This window comes from Lepus europaeus, chromosome 17 (genome assembly GCF_033115175.1).
Source record: "Lepus europaeus isolate LE1 chromosome 17, mLepTim1.pri, whole genome shotgun sequence".
Classification (NCBI taxonomy): domain Eukaryota; kingdom Metazoa; phylum Chordata; class Mammalia; order Lagomorpha; family Leporidae; genus Lepus; species Lepus europaeus.
Window position 1 is genome coordinate 45058284 of NC_084843.1, and position 16579 is coordinate 45074862.

At 35.0% G+C, this 16579-nt stretch overlaps 1 protein-coding gene across 15 annotated transcripts in view; it reads right to left on the reverse strand.

Annotated features, from left to right (window-relative positions):
* PCDH15 (protocadherin related 15) overlaps window positions 1-16579 on the reverse strand; it is a 725080-nt gene that overhangs the window by 381578 nt on the left and 326923 nt on the right. For all 15 annotated transcript variants that reach the window (XM_062215103.1, XM_062215102.1, XM_062215101.1 and 12 more), the window contains one exon: window positions 4702-4814. In XM_062215103.1, coding sequence (XP_062071087.1) covers window positions 4702-4814 — 113 coding nt within the window. The remainder of the gene's footprint in view (window positions 1-4701; window positions 4815-16579) is intronic.

Below are 16579 nucleotides of genomic sequence, written 5' to 3' on the forward strand. Positions count from 1 at the left end.
TGACTACTAGAAGGAAACATGTGGGAAGAGAACTAAGATGAACTGGAATAGTTGGATTAAGTGACTAATTATCACATTATTATTTAAGAGAGAATCAAAAGTTCAAAGGTTGACATTTTTGAAAGGAAGTATAGAGTTTGCTACATTTTTAATTTGACCCAATGGTATAATACTAGGAGCATTATTCAGATAATGATTACAGATATGCAGGTAGGTATCAGAAAGAAATATGTTCATATTTGTGATTACTTTGCAGTAGGGCTTCTATACATTTTTGTCTCTGCAACATGAAGCAAAATGCCTGGCACCTCATAAACACTTTAAAGGATTGAGCAAATTGAATAGAAACCAATTCCACATGCCTTAAAAGCACTGAATCTGGATTTTTCCGTGGGATTCCTGTGAAGTGAACCACAATTGATAGAGTTGTGGCATTAGAGAGTCATGTGAGTTCAAAGGGGTTACAGAGACTTAGAATAGTTGTTATCCTAGACCTCAATCATTTTTCAAATGCTGTTTTCTTATGACTCTCAAACTGTTAGAGCAATGTACCTTGTCAGCAGAACTGGCACATCAGTACTAATAGTCAAGTTCAGTAGCTTCAACTTTAGTACTTGTTTTCAATGTCAAAAAGTATATAATCTTTACAATAAATAGAACTTTTCTTATGTAGCTATAAATAGCTTCAACTATACCTTAGCACAGGCACATCCTTTTATCCTTATATCTAGAGATTGAATTAATTTTGGAACTTCACGTATCTTCTTTTTTCAGGACAAAGACTCAAAATAAAAGTTATCAATTACAGATTTTCTAAAGTATTTAAACAGACTTAAGATTTGGATACCCACATTTGTAAGTTTAGAAAATCATTACAAATGTTTATTGAATACCTATGTTGCATATGGGTAGGATAGGAGGAAAGGTAATAACCTAAGGAAATATATAAATGATTTTCCCTTCTTTAACGATCAGGGAAAGACAAATCAGGCATATTCCATTGTGAAGTAATCAGGACTATTGTATGGGCAGACAGGCTACAAGGAATAGCTGCTATACAGCAACAAAGCCTTTGCAGCGCAATTGTCTTCTTAGCTGACAACAGGATCATCAATGAGAATTAGATTGCTCATCCAAGGAAAGAGGAAGGATCTGGGAAGAGCAGCAGCATCTGAAAATGCATGGAGGCTACAGAAAGCATGTGAGTAATGTAGAACAGAGTGCACAGGGTGACTGATGAATGTTTGGGGTTAACATGTTTATCACTTGGAAGAGAAAGGCCAGCATGGTATACAGTACAGTAGGTCATTAATAACAATCAAATCAGGGGAACCATGATACAATGCTGTTTGTGATTTCATTATGTCATTTAATCAAAGTTGTTAATCAAAAGGATTTAAATAAAAATGCAATTATTTCTTGAGGAACTGAGATGTACTGAATTTAATTTTTAATAATTAAAGGTTAGTAGCTTTGTATGCCTGTAATATAAATACACTGACCAATAACAATTTTAAAATACTGCACTTTGGCCGGCGCCATGGATCACTAGGCTAATCCTCCGCCTTGCGGTGCCAGCACACCGGGTTCTAGTCTCGGTTGGGGCACCAGATTCTGTCCCAGTTGCCCCCCTTCCAGGCCAGCTCTTTGCTGTGGCCAGGGAGTGCAGTGGAGGATGGCCCAAGTCCTTGGGCCCTGCACCCCATGGGAGACCAGGAGAAGCACCTGGCTCCTGCCATCGGATCAGCGCGGTGCGCCGGCCGCAACGCGCCAACCGCGGTGGCCATTGGAGGGTGAACCAACGGCAAAAAGGAAGACCTTTCTCTCCGTCTCTCCCTCTCACTGTCCACTCTGTCTGTCAAAAAAAAAAAATACTGCACTCAATAATAATGAAAGTGCATTTTTCGGATATTCTTAACAGATGCTTTCCATATGAACTAAATATATTATCATCTAACATATCAAATGTACTTTAGTATTTATACCTCATAGGTTCTTTATGTTTTATGCATGTAGGGATCACATATCTCATCATCTCAACTGAGGTATTTATGAGATCAAAAGATATTATGAATAATTATTCAAGGACAAGTCTAACTATGAACTGTCTTGGAAAAATATAATATTTGATTCTAGTTCAAAAAGTGTGTCACGGTGTGTATGCTTAACAAAAACAATTATTTAATATTTAGGAAAGTTTACTAAAATGGAATGTTTACTTTAAATTGGGTGTGTTGTCATCTTTTAATATTCCAAAATTTGTGAATAAGTTCATTTTGTCTTCCTAGCTTCTCCTTTACATTTATGTCAGCAAATGGACTAAATCATTGCCATAAATAGAAAACAACTAAATGGTAGTTCTCCAATTCATGGCATCCACCAGCTGTTAGATGAACAGACAGCTTTGAAAACAGAATTTTCCGTCTAGGAGATGATACCTCATAATATTTTACTTTCTCTCAACTTCTAAAATAGAAATTGGGATCAAGTCCAACAAAAACTTTTAAGTCCAGTAAAAAATGAAACATCAAAATAAAAAAAGTAAAAAAAAAATGAGAGCCTTACTACAGAGGAGAACTACCAGACTGTAGTATTTCAATGGATCCTTGAACAATGCCAAAATCCTCTGCTATTATTTATTTAAGCAGGTATCCTATTATTATTCTTATAGATTGATACCTTTGCTTATTATTCCCTTGTCTGCACAAAACACAGTAATTTGAATAATGTCTGTAAACAATTTCATTAATTGCACAAGTGTCATTAAACATAAAAATGATCTGTGGTCAGTTCCAATTGATTTTTTTACATAATCAATGGATTGAGTTATATTGTATCCAGGTACATTAGGACAACTTACTTTATAATAAAGCAAAATCATTAATTTCTGGTTTCAAGTGTAGCAGTCTGGAAACAGTGTGTTTTCAAGTTTTCTTAACTTCCACAGAGAACCACACCACAGGGCTCCAGTTTTATCTACAGTAGACAATGGTTACCCATTTTGGAGTTTTATATATAGATCCATAGTGATTAAAATAGTCAATTCAAGAAGATGAATCTCAAGCCTGGCCTTTTATATAAATGGTAAAAGTCATGTATATTGAATGACACTCTTCACTCAATAAAATCCAACAAAATTGCAGTCATCCATAAGGCTCTCTCCACTGTCTGGCTCTCTACCTCATTTCCCCGTTAACTGCTTGTGGCCTGCTACATATGCCTCCAAGGTTTCAAGTCAGCTCTTCCTTATGTTCCAACATGTTTCCCACTGATAGTCATTGGACTATCAAATGGACCTTTGGACTTACCAAAATTTAGATTGGGGTCATCTCCAGAAAATCTTCCCTGATTAACTCGTTCTATCCTATGCTTTATTAGCACATTTTGCATGTTTCCTTTTTAGTACTTGTTATTGTATTTGACTATATATTGATATGACTTTATCTTCTTTTAGATTACAAACTCCTCCAAGACAAAAGCCACTTAAATAAATGGAAGTTCTGAAATGTATAATATAAAATACGTGCTAAGAATATTTGTCCTCAGTTGAGCTCTCATTAAATGCATGCCTTTGCAGTTAGGCTCACAGATAGTAAGCCAGACAACTATCTCTATGCAACTGCCAATTTGTGACATGAAAAGATGGCTTTTGTTTAGATAAAACAAAATTGGAATCTCAATTCTCCCCCTTATTTGTTATATAACAAATTCAGTGCTAATCACCTACCCTATCTGACTTTGGTTTCTACATTCTGTCCAGAAGAGCCTATTACTAAGGTTGTGGCAACAGTCTCATGGAAAATGTACACAAAGCAGCTTGCATAAGCAACTGCTTCATAAGTGTCCCTATCTAGCTTCCTGTCCTCTAGTTTTCGAATTATTTTAAATACCATAGGACTATATATATCTATAGCTAACTTTTTGTCATGCAGATATGAAAAAGTCAAGCAATATATGCTGGACTTAATTCTGTGTTTTTATTTAATTCTGTTACTTATAATACCTTCCTGCTTGTCATCATTTTTGCTTCACAAATCCCTGCTCTTCAATCTGTGTTCAGCTTAAATCTCACCATGTTAATGAAGTCCATAAGAATTAGTTGGAAGATCATTTGGATTTTCATGGTGTCTCTTGCCTGGTTTCATTACAATCTATTCAGTATAAAAATTAGACAAAAACTGTAATGCCAAATATATTACCTGAAATTCAAAAACTTTCTAGGTCTGGAATGATATTCCAGCACAAAGAAAATGGAATATATATTTTTTAAAACAATCTCTGGATAAGCAAGATTTTTTTTTTTTTGGTAAAAGCAATAGGATTAAAAAATACATGGTTAAAATAAAAAATAATAATCAAGCATTTTTTAGATATATTTGTTAGTTATGCTTCTAGGATCAAAATCTAGTCAATTTTTATAAAAAACAATGCTAGAAAATGCAATAAATTATGTCATGAAAACTATATACATTGATCAGGGCACTTGCTACATAAAATACTTGGTATCTTACCATGTAATACTATAAACTTATTTTAGAGGAAAAAGTATGTTAAAGTTGCATTTTACTTGTTATTCTTTAAATAAGATTGGTAAACTGTTTTCCATATTAATTTTACTTTCTTAAATCTACTGTAGCGTCTACAGCTCTCTTTGATTAGTAATTCACAAACACAAGGAAATAAGATATTAGTTTAATTTACCTTAATAACTAAATCAAATTTCTGATGAAAGTCTCTGTTCACTGGCTCCAGGAGACTGAGTTCTGCAGTCCTCGGATGCATGTGGAAAAATCGAGGGTAATCCTCAGGAGTCCCTGAAAGACATTGAGATTTCAGTGCATAATTGAGAACAAAAAGTTACAAGTGTATCTGCTTTATCTGCTTCCCTTCAATAACTGAACAACAAAATTACAATTTCATTAGTAAATTAAGTTTCAAAATTATGCAGTCTATGGAAAGCAGACACAAATGTGGCATATTATTAATAGCTTACATATAAGAGAAGGGAAAATATTTGTTCAGATGATTTTCCAAATATTTTAGGAGAGCTCTTTAATTAAGTTGAAACCTCATCACATGAAATGAGATATTAAGTGGAGGTAAAGAAAATTTGGGATTATAACATTGTATTTTAATGGTACATAAATCTTAATTATAGCCTGCAGTCTTTCAGCATACCCTGTAGTAATTAACAACTAGTAATTTGTACCAAATATCAACATGTATAGAAATTAATATTTTATTCCATCTGGGCAAATATATTTTTAAGATAAGAACCCAACTAATTATGTCAAAAATGGTAAACTAAAAAGTTTTGCTGATACTCTTAATGTCTAGGGAAACTATTTCTTAAATATTTCTCCTTCAGAAACTTACTTCATTTTTACCATGTTTCCTTGTATTCTGTAACAGTTTTTTTTTCCCTATAGTAACCAAAAACTTAGAAGTCATGTTATCAACTTATATAGTATGTATACCTGCAAAACAATAATCCTAAGGGAATAAAAAAATCTTCCAATCCTTTGTCTGCTTTGTGCTGACTGCTTTATTTGATTAACAATTGATAAACCCATAAATCATTTTCATTTTACAGATGAATATTCGGGAGATTTGATAAATTATTTAGCCAACTCAATTTGAGACTGAGTTTGCATTCAGATCTATGCTGCTTGCAGGCATAGAAAGCCAAGATACTCAGGCAAAAAATGACCTACAACAAAGATCTCTGCGAATGAGATCCTGGTGGAAAGAAGGGGCTATCAAAGAAGGAGGTACCTTTCTCTGAAAGGAGAGGAGAACTTCCACTTTGATTATGGCCTTATCTAAACAATGTTGGAGTTTGTGGACTCAGGAGGCTTCCATAGCATTGGCAACTCATGACAAGAGCCTTGGGTGATCACTGACGTCATAAATAAGAGTGTCAATTGTTAAATCAACAACAGGAGTCACTGTGCACTTGTTCCCCATGTAGGACCTCTGTCCTTAATGTGCTGTACTATGAGAATTAATAGTAAAAATAGTCTTCAAACAGTATTTTATATTTTGTGTATCATTTGGATGCAAACTGTTGAAATCTTTACTTAGTATAGAGTTCATCTTCTGTATATAAAGATAATTAATAATGAATATTAATGATGAATGGGATGGGATGGGAGAGGGAGTAGGAGGTGGGATTGTTTGGGGGTGGGAGGGCTGGTATGGGGGGAAGAACTGCTGAAATCCAAAAGTTGCACCTATGAAATTTGTATTTATTAAATAAAAGCTTTCTATAAAAACAAACAAACAAAAACAAAACAAACAAAACAAACAAACAAAAAAAAAAAACCAACAAATCTATGCTGCTAGAAGTCAGGGATGTCCCAAAGTGAGCTCATTCCTACTATTCATTAAGTTCAACTCTAAGATGAGAAAATATGTTCTCGTGGGCACATTGTTAAGAAAAACATGCAAAAATACACCATTAAAATAGATCTGAAAATGCAGAAATATTGAAAATTACAGATGAAATTTAATAAAGAAGTCATATCCCCCAACAGTAGGGTCATACAGATAATGACAGTTGATTTCATTCTTTCAAGATCTGAAATCTGATAAAAAAAAAACATTAGTCACAGGGGCCGGCACTGTGGCATAAAGAGTAAAGCCACCGCCTGCAGTGCCGGCGTTCAATAAATGGCACCAGTTCAAGTTCCAGCTGCTCCACTTCCAATCCAGCTTTCTGTCGTGGCCTGGGAATCCAGCATAAGATGGCCTAAGTGGTTGGGCCCCTGCACCTGCATGGGAGACTCAGAAGAAACTCCTGGCTCCTGGCTTCAGATCAGATCACCTCCAGCCTTGGGGAGTCAATCAGCAGATGGAAGACGACTCTCTCTGTCTCTTTCTGCCTATGCATCTCTGCAACTCTGCCTTTCAAATAAATAAAACCTTTAAAAAACATTAGTCACTACTGATAGATGATGTAATGGGTAAATGTTATTGTAACAACAAGAAAGTCAGCTAACCTTTCCTAATTATGAATGAAAGATGAGAAGCAATAGTGGAAACAAGAGACAATTGCAGTGCAAAATCCCATGGTAGACATAACAAACAAATGATACTACAATTGACAAACTGGGGCAATATTCACAATTTATATTAGAGGTAAAATGTGCATGTACTAACATATGTAGATCTATAAAAGTTGTATAAAAAAATCAAGGGATACACTTAAAACATTAGGGCTACAGAAGGAACATAGTTCAAGAAAGAGAAAAAAATCAATCTTACCCTTTTTTCAAATATTTACTTATTTATTTTGAAAATGCTACAGAGACGGGAGTGGGGTAGTATTTTCCATCTGTTGGTTAACTCCCCAAATGGCTGCTGGGCCAGTGCTAGGTCAGACTGAATCCAGGAGCCAAGAGCTTCATCTGGATCTCCAACATCGCTGGCAGGGGCCAAGCACTTGGGTCATCTTCCACTGCTTTTCACAGGCCATTAACAGGGAGCTGGATTGGAAGTGGAGCAGCAGGAATGAGATCCAGCCTTCTTATAGGATGACAGAATAGCAGGAGGCTTTGTCTGCTATGCCAAAATGCCAGCCCAGTCAATAATTGTTGATCACATACAAAGGAGCTCAACTCTACACATAAGAATAAAAATACACATTAAAGCTACACTAAGATTTCTTTTGTCACTTGATGAATTAGCAATAGAGATGGCCCCCACACTCTACTGTTGTGACTGCAAGAACACAGGCACATTTGGTCAGGGCACTGTTAGCAAAGAGTGCTTCAAAGCCTATGAGGGAGAAGTCATCATTATCCATTAAGATATCAATGCTGATTTGTTCAACGAAATTTCATATCTAGGATATATATATATGTATACACATATACATATACATATATATATATATATATATATTTTACAGGCAGAGTGGATAGTGAGAGAGACAGAGAGAAAGGTCTTCTTTTTTGCTGTTGGTTCACCCTCCAATGGCTGCTGCAGCCGGCGCATCATGCTGATCTGAAGCCAGGAGCCAGGTGCTTCTCCTGGTCTCCCACGCGGGTGCAGGGCCCAAGCACTTGGACCATTCTCCACTGCCTTCCTGGGCCATAGCAGAGAGCTGGCCTGGAAGAGGGGCAACCGGGATAGAATCCGGCGCCCAGACCAGGACTAGAACCCGGTGTGCTGGCGCCACAAGGCGGAGGATTAGCCTGTTGAGCCACGGTGCCGGCCTCTAGGATATTTTTACATCAGGATGATTAAAAAGAACTAATCACTGAAATGTAAGGTATTTTCAAAACGTTCATGGAAAATTCATATGAAGATACTATGCATGAATTTCAAAAAACATCACCAAATTCAAGTTATCTTTTACTAACATTTTTCCATGAACCTTTGAAGAACACTAATATACACTAATATACATCTGGATGATCTCAAATGAATGATAATTCAAATATAAAAAGAAAAATACTTCCATATAAATATTGTCAGATAACCTAATTGAAAAAAAATATTTTATGATATGCTTTCAAGAAAGACAATATTTACACATTTAAAAGGGAATACATGTGCCTCTTTTAAAAAATATGATAAACTATGATACTAAAAAATGGTTAGATAAAGGCCTTTAGCCTTCTTGTTAAGATATTAGTATCCTACATCAGAGTAGTACTAGGTTCAATTTTTGGTTCTAGTTCCTTATTGAACTTCCTGCTGGTCAAGACCCTGGGAGGCAGCAGGCAATGGCTCACTAATTGGACTCCTGCCACCTTTATGGGTTACTTGGATAGTTCCAAGATAAGAAAAGCTGTACTTGGTAGTGAACCAGCAAATGGGGGAACTATCTGTTCTATTTCTCTGCTTTTCAAAAAAATGTTAAAAATAATTTTTTAAAAAGATTACATTTTAGAGACAATGAGAGAAAAAGTGTAGGCAAGAGACACTGAAGAATTTGCTAAATATGTCACTCTTTTTGTGTTTTGGAGTCATACAAAAGTTCTATATTAATCTGAAAAAATAATCCAATTCAAAAAATAAATAAATGACTATGTTTATTTAGTTGGTAACATTAGCACAAACAGGAAATGAACCATCCCACTTAACATTAAAAGACAGCGAATTGGAGCTGCTGTTGTGGTTCAGTGGTTAAGCTGGGGCCTGAGACACTGGCACCCCATATGAGTGCTCAGCTGAGTCCCAGCTGTTCCACTTCCAATCTGACTCCCTGCTAATGTGCCCAGGGAAAGCAGTAGAAGATGGCCCAAGTGTTTAGGCTCTTGCTGCCCATGTGGAGACCCTCAGAGAGTTCCAGGCTTCTTGTTTTGGATGGCCTAGCCCTGACTGTTGTGGCCATTTGGGGAGTGAATCAGCGGGTGGAAGAGCGCTCTCCCTCTCTCCCTTTAAACTTGACAGCATGAGGCCTGCGCTATGGCCAGCGGATTAACGCCCTGGCCTGCGGCACAGGCATCCCATATGGGCACCAGTCCAAGTCTCAGCTGCTCCTCTTCCGATCCAGCTCTCTGCTATGGCCTGAGAAAGCAGTAGAAAGAGATGGCCTATGTCCTTGGGCTCCTGCACCCATGTGGGAGATCCAGAAGAAGCTCCTGGCTCCTGGCTTCGGATCGGCATAGCTGCAGTCATTGCTGCCAATTGGGGAGTGAACCAGCAGATGGAAGACCTCTCTCTCTCTCTCTCTGCCTCTCTTCTCTCTGTTTAACTCTGACTTTAGAATAAATAAATGAAATCTTTAAAATAAATAAACCTGAATCATATTCTCAGTGTGATACAGTCTGAGAAAAACTGAAATTACCAAAAATTAATAGACTTATTTTGGTGGTAGTATTTTTTATTAAACTAAATGAGAATGTGATGAAGTAATTCTATCATTACCTCAGAATTGGAAACTCTCAGGGTACAGTAAGGAGATCCAAACATAACATAAAAAAGGATAAATAAAAGCTCCTGCACTTTTGACCCTCAATTGGCAGTGTAAGTTTAAACTCAGGTTTTAGATTATTTAAAAAAATACAAGCTTCATTCCTCTAAATGCTGAAACAAAGAAGTCAAACTAATGGTCAACTTAGGAGTAATGAATACCCCTAGTGTTCATATTATGGTTTTGAAATATCACTTGCCAACAAGAATAATTAAGCATACTGGAAAAGACAGTCATACGTGGTACAGAGCAAGAAAATTATCAATGTCACTGAAATATGCAGTCATACCAAGAAGTGTCAAAGTTATCTAAGACTATGAAGCTGGGATCAAAAAGTTCTCAAAGGCCAACAAGAGAAGGATTTTTCTAGCTAAAGATAAAACCTATTGGAACATCAGTAAATATATGTAATCCTTTAAAGTAGATCAAATATGTTTCAATTCATAGTAACCTTGAAAAAATCCTTATTTATCATCTCTGGAGAATGCTTGGAAAGCATTTTAAAATTGGAAAATAAGAAAAATATAATGTGTTTTTTTGCTTTCCCTATTTTAATTGCAATACTGGATAAACAACCTATGAAGGAGGTTTGTCTTCATGGAATCATTTCAATTTAATAATAAAAATGATGAAATTAGAGTGTCATCATTTTAAAATCCCTCAGAAATTCACAGACCACTGCACTGACCAACAGCTGCTAAAATCGGAAGAGACACAGCCAGCTATTTCATGCTTCCTAATGGAAGAATTAATTCAATATCATTCATTTCAGAGTGAGTTCTGCATCCCCAACATAAAATAACCTATTAAAAACCATGAGAAAATAACACTAAACACCGAATATTTGCTAATATTAAAGAATGGTTGATGTTTTTAGTTTTGACATGATACTCCACTGTATTTTATACTTGTACACAAGAATTGTGGAATTCAATCACATTTAATGAATGAGGTTTTCTTCAAAATAAAGTGAAATAAGATGGATAGGAATACAGATCAAAGTTTGTTGATGTGTTTATAATTCTTAAAACTAACTGGTACGAAATGGACATTTACTTATTAATAGCTCTACTTTCAATATATCTAAGTTTAAAATGTAATAGACTTCAGCATTGCCTTCATTCGTGTCCTTTCATTGGTGTCATCAGAATAGAATGTAGCAGGCTGCGTGGAGAGATCAACCATCTGCTCTCAGAAAAAAAGGTTCTCAGTTCCCACAGAGTAGCACTTGTTAGCAGTTAACCCTGGAGTTTTTATTAGCAAAGTATTGTAATCTCTTTATTTTTAAATGTTTTATACCACCCAAGTATAAGGTACTTATGTACCTATGTAGAAGGTAAGTATTAATTGACCAGTTTCAATTAATTAGCAAATTATTTGAGAGAGATTAGCAAAATATTTTGAACTCACGTGGATAGCCAGTATTCAAACTTAAAAAAATGGTGACACTCTAATTTCACCTTTGTAAAATTATTAGATGTAATAAATCTATGAAGAGAAACTCCATATTTGTATAAACGGTCAAACAGAAAAGACTTCAGACTTAAGGTATTTTTATTCCGCAACCCAGGCTGTATAGCTTGTGTCTAGTAAATTAGACACTTGGAATTCAGTGGCCTTCTCTTTTTGAGAATAATATTTTTGGACATGATTATATAGATCATTAACAGCAAAAGTGAAACTAGCATTTCAAAAATCAATTTCCCTGAATGAAGAGCAAATAGAAACACACTTTACTTTCCTAGATGCCTTCAAAGTTTAGTGATTTTTCTTCCCAGAAGAACACTTAATGTTTGTGTTTTCATTATACACGCTTATTTAGAGTCACCTGAACCTGCCCAATGCAAATAGTGTTGATTACTTAAATTCATTGTAAAATTGAGAACTATATCTTTCGTTACCAAAATTATAAATAGTAAAGTTCAGGGATATAACTTTATTATAAGTCAACAGATTTAATGGTTGCTAAAGCCTTTATTGCTATGTATACTAATAAAATCCTGTTTCCTATCATAGTTTTGTGAACAAAATTGCAACCCAAATTAATCCCTCAGTGAAAAGTTTACAGTTTGGGACATTATATGTTTTCTGCTTAATATTCATTTAAATTATATTTTCTTGCATGCAGTATATTTTCATTCTTTATGAAAGTAAGGCAGTAGGGTAAAAATAAAGAAATTATACTGGGAAAAAGAAATTGGCTCTCACATCCTATGTCTATTTTAACTTTATTAGTATAAACAAATCCCCTTGTGGTACAACCATTTTATATTCCATTTATATTTCAGGATGTCTTGTGAGATGGAACAAGAAATGCAGTTAACAAAATGAAACTACAGGTTGTGGGAAGGAGCCAGAGTTAGGAATGTGATGCAACAAAGATTGCAGGCAGAAAAGAGGCAGAGCGATACAGACGACCGAAAAAAAAAAAATGGCTATGCAAAACAAAAGTGTGACATTTAAAGCGTGTCTTGAGCAGCCAATAGCCCCCAACTTTTCATTATCTCATGATGAAATCAATAGAATTTCTTTCTCTACTATGTACTCATTACTCATGTACAGTTAGCATCCTCCCTGACTATTTTTACAATCTACATGTATGGAGCCAACAGAATTGCATTAAAATAGGGTGTTTACAACAATGAGATTTGAATACATTTGATATTTGTTTGTTTACTTAATAGTCAATAGTCTTGCCACATTTTAGACATTATTTTCATTTAAACTTTTAAATTAGTGCCTGGTTGCATAATATGTCTACAGATTTACTTAGAGTCCATAGAAAAGAAATATATATCAAAAGAAATATATATATATATATATGTATATATATATATATATATATACACCCACACATAAACATGGTTGTACTTAGAGGATTGGAGTAATAATTTTTTTTTATTTTTGCTAAGATGAAGCTGCAACAATAGATTGCTCAAATTTAAATCTAAAATTCATAGATGTCTTTCTTACAACAAAATGGATACAACTGGAAACTGCTACACTTAGTGAAATAAGGCATTCCCCAAAAGACAGATACCATATGTTTTCCCTGACTTTAGGTAACTAATTGAGTACCTAAATGTAATGTAATGTAGTGAAATGGACATTATGAGATTTGATGATTGTTTAAGGCCTTGTCTCTACTGTTGAGGAACAGCGTTTTTCTATTCATACTATTTGTTGAATTCTTTAATTATTGTAGGGTTAACTTTAATAATCTTTATAAAATTTAAGAGTGTGAATAGGAGAGGGAGGAGGAAGAGGGGTTGGAGCAGGGGAGGGAAGGAGGGATGGATGGGAAGTATCACTTTGTTACTAAATCTGTATATGAAATACATAAAACTTGTATATCTTAAAGAAAATTTTAAAAAAGTGATAAAAAAATTCAGATGTATCTCCCACCACCAAAATAAAAATACAGCCATAGAGTGAATTCCAGAATTATAAGTCTTTTATAGCTAACAGATTTAATGGCTGCCTAAATCTATATTATGCATAATAAGTAAACCTACATTTCTACTTTGTTTCAATGAGGAAATGGTAAACTGAATTAATCCATCAGTAAAAGTTTATAACTGTTGACATTATAGTTTCTTAGGTGTATATAAAGTGCGTAATTTTGTGTTAAGATTACCATCACTACAGTTAAGATTATGAATCTATTCCTTACTGTGTGATATTTCTTCAGGATTCTGTTCTCTGTTTTCCCCATATTTATTCTCCACTTCCATCTAAGCGCTAATCACTTTCTGTTATTATTTTCTTAAAAAAACAAATGAATTAGTATTAAGTGGAATAATGTATACAGATTTATAAAGTATATATTCTGTTTAGGGTAGAGGATGGTCTGGCTTCATTCATCTAATAAGAGTTTTGAAATTGATGAGGTTTTAGATATGAATAGTTTTTATTTCTTTTCATTGCTTGAGTATTATTTTATTGTATGGATATATCACATTTTGTTTATCTATTCACTTGATGTTGTGCAATTTAGTAGTGTTCAGTTAGAGGTAAAACTGCTTTGAATGTTCCTGGTTACATCTCTGAATGACTACCCATATAACAGCAAATATTTTTGTCTACTGGGAATGAAAACTATAATAGGTAATATTTAATTAGTAAACTGACAACATACTCAAAAATTCAAAGGATATTTTATTAAAATGTTTATTTGGATGCAAAATAATTAAAATCCATGCACATTTTTTCATAATATGTACTCCTATGCACTTTTTGCAGAACTGTCATATACATACATTTCAAAAATTTTTGCATCAAAATAAACTTCTCAATTCCCTTTTCATGACCTTTTTGGCTTACCATTGGACAGAGAAATACAAGAGATTTATGTCCTCTAGCTCATATGGAAACTTATGGTTGTTTCTCAAATTTTGACATTGTAGATATGTAGGAATTTATAACCAGTCTAAGTCAAATGTTACTAACGAATACTTCTCCAATTTCCTTTGTAGAAACAAAAGCCATTATAAGACATACTGATCTCCAGAAGATGCATGAATGATTAGTACTTTGCAGAAACCAGTGTATTCGGCAGGTGCTGCGGCTCACTAGGCTAATCCTCTACCTGCGGTGCAGGCACCCCGAGTTCTAGTCCTGGTCAGAGCGTCGGATTCTGTCCTGGTTGCTCCTCTTCCAGTCTAGCTCTCTGCTGTGGCCTGAGAGGGCAGTGGAGGATGGCCCAAGTGCTTGGGTCCTGCAACCATATGGGAGACCAGGAGGAAGCACCTGGGTTCTGGCTTTGGATTGGTGCAGTGCCGGCCGTAGTGGCCATTTTGGGGGTGAACCAATGGAAGGAAGACCTTTCTCTCTGTCTTTCTCTCTCACTGTCTGTAACTCTACCTGTCAAATAAAATTAAAGAAAAAGATTGTAGGACAAATATACAATATAAAAGGATAAAAAATAGGGTATTAGGGTTTGCCACAGAAACATAACTAATAATAGGTAGTTCGATATTAGATAATTGAGAGAGAAACAGGGAAAAGAAAAGAGATTGTTTATGGAAATTATTTCACACAGTCTTGGAGGTCCAGAAATTCTTTGATCTGCCAACTGCAAGCTGGTGAATTGAAAAATCTAGCAGGGTGACCCTGTCTGCTCTGGAGGGCTGAAAATCAGAAAGGCAGAACAGGAACACGGAGTACAATAGAATCTCAAGGGCTGAGAAACAAGAGCTCCTATGATCAGGAGCAGGAGAGAGAGATGTCACAGCATGGGAAGACAGAGAATTCACCGTTCCTCTGCCCCTTTCATCCATTCAGGCCCTCCCAGTGTTGCATGATGCCCACTCACATTAACATTAATGAGAATAGATCTTCCTTTCTCTGTGTACTAATTCAAAGGCCACTCTCTTCTTCACAGGCCCTCATAGACTCCCCAAGAGATAATGTGGACCAAATATTTGAAGATTTCTAAGCACATTCAAACTGAAAAATAAAATTAATCATCACAAGCATCATCCTTTGTCTGTTTGCTTTTAGTACATTGCAAGGGGCTTTGTTTTATACTTGGCTAGTTAGGAAAGAGAGCTGTATTTTGTAGTATGCCATTCAATTTTTAGCAGACTAACACCAAAATGGGTAATTAACAGAAATATTTATATAAATGAACCTTAGATTAAAGATAAAAGTGATGATGCATAGAGAAGTTAACACCAATAAAAAAAAAGCAGAAAAATCACTTTCACTGCTCCTATTAAAAGGGCTTAATCAGTCATGTTACTGAGTCTAAAATATGGAGATCCAAGCATATCTGAGATAAAATCAGACTGAAAATTTTTCTTGATCCATTGAATCATAGTTCATCAGCTGTATTATACAGTAATCCAACTAATGGATATACACCCATAAGATGTGGACACATTTTATCAAGTAGATAGATGCTACACCATCTTTATAGCAGCACCACTCACAATAGCCAAGATATGCAATAAACTGAAGTGTCCATCTTAGATAAACTGATAAGGTAAATGTGGCCATATGTATACAATGGAATACTATTCAGCTGTAAAAATAAAGTTCCGTTATTTGCAGCAAAATGGGTGGAACAGAGGACATCATATGAGTGAAATATGTCAGACACTGAAAGACAAATGCTTATTCATTGTTGAATGATAGATTTCTGTGCATGGAATCACTAGCTAACTTGCTTTTCTCTTTCAGCACTCTGAAGCTATATTCTGTCTGCCTTCTCGCTGACCTTCCTGGTTTAAGAAATAAGGCACAGTTTATTTAGGATCAATTGTATCAAATGTTATCAAATGATACCTCTTCTTAATTTTGGTCTTCTAAAATTACTTAAGCATAATTTAACAGTTTTATTAGGATATGTTTAAGTATGGAATTTATCCTAATCAGAATTCTTTGAGTTTCTTGGATATGTAGATTAATGTTTTCCTTATATGTGTGACGTTTTGGATCACTTTTAATTTATATATTCTTTCTCACTCTCTGGGATTTCCATTATGCATATATTAGTATAGCAATGTGATTTCATTGTTGTCAGGTGTTCAGTTCTCATTTTACTGCATTACTTTTTCTCTCTGCTTCTTAGATTTGATAATCTTAGTTCACCTCTCTTCCCATTTGATAATTCCACTTCCTACTAATACTGTAACATACAATGCAACTTAT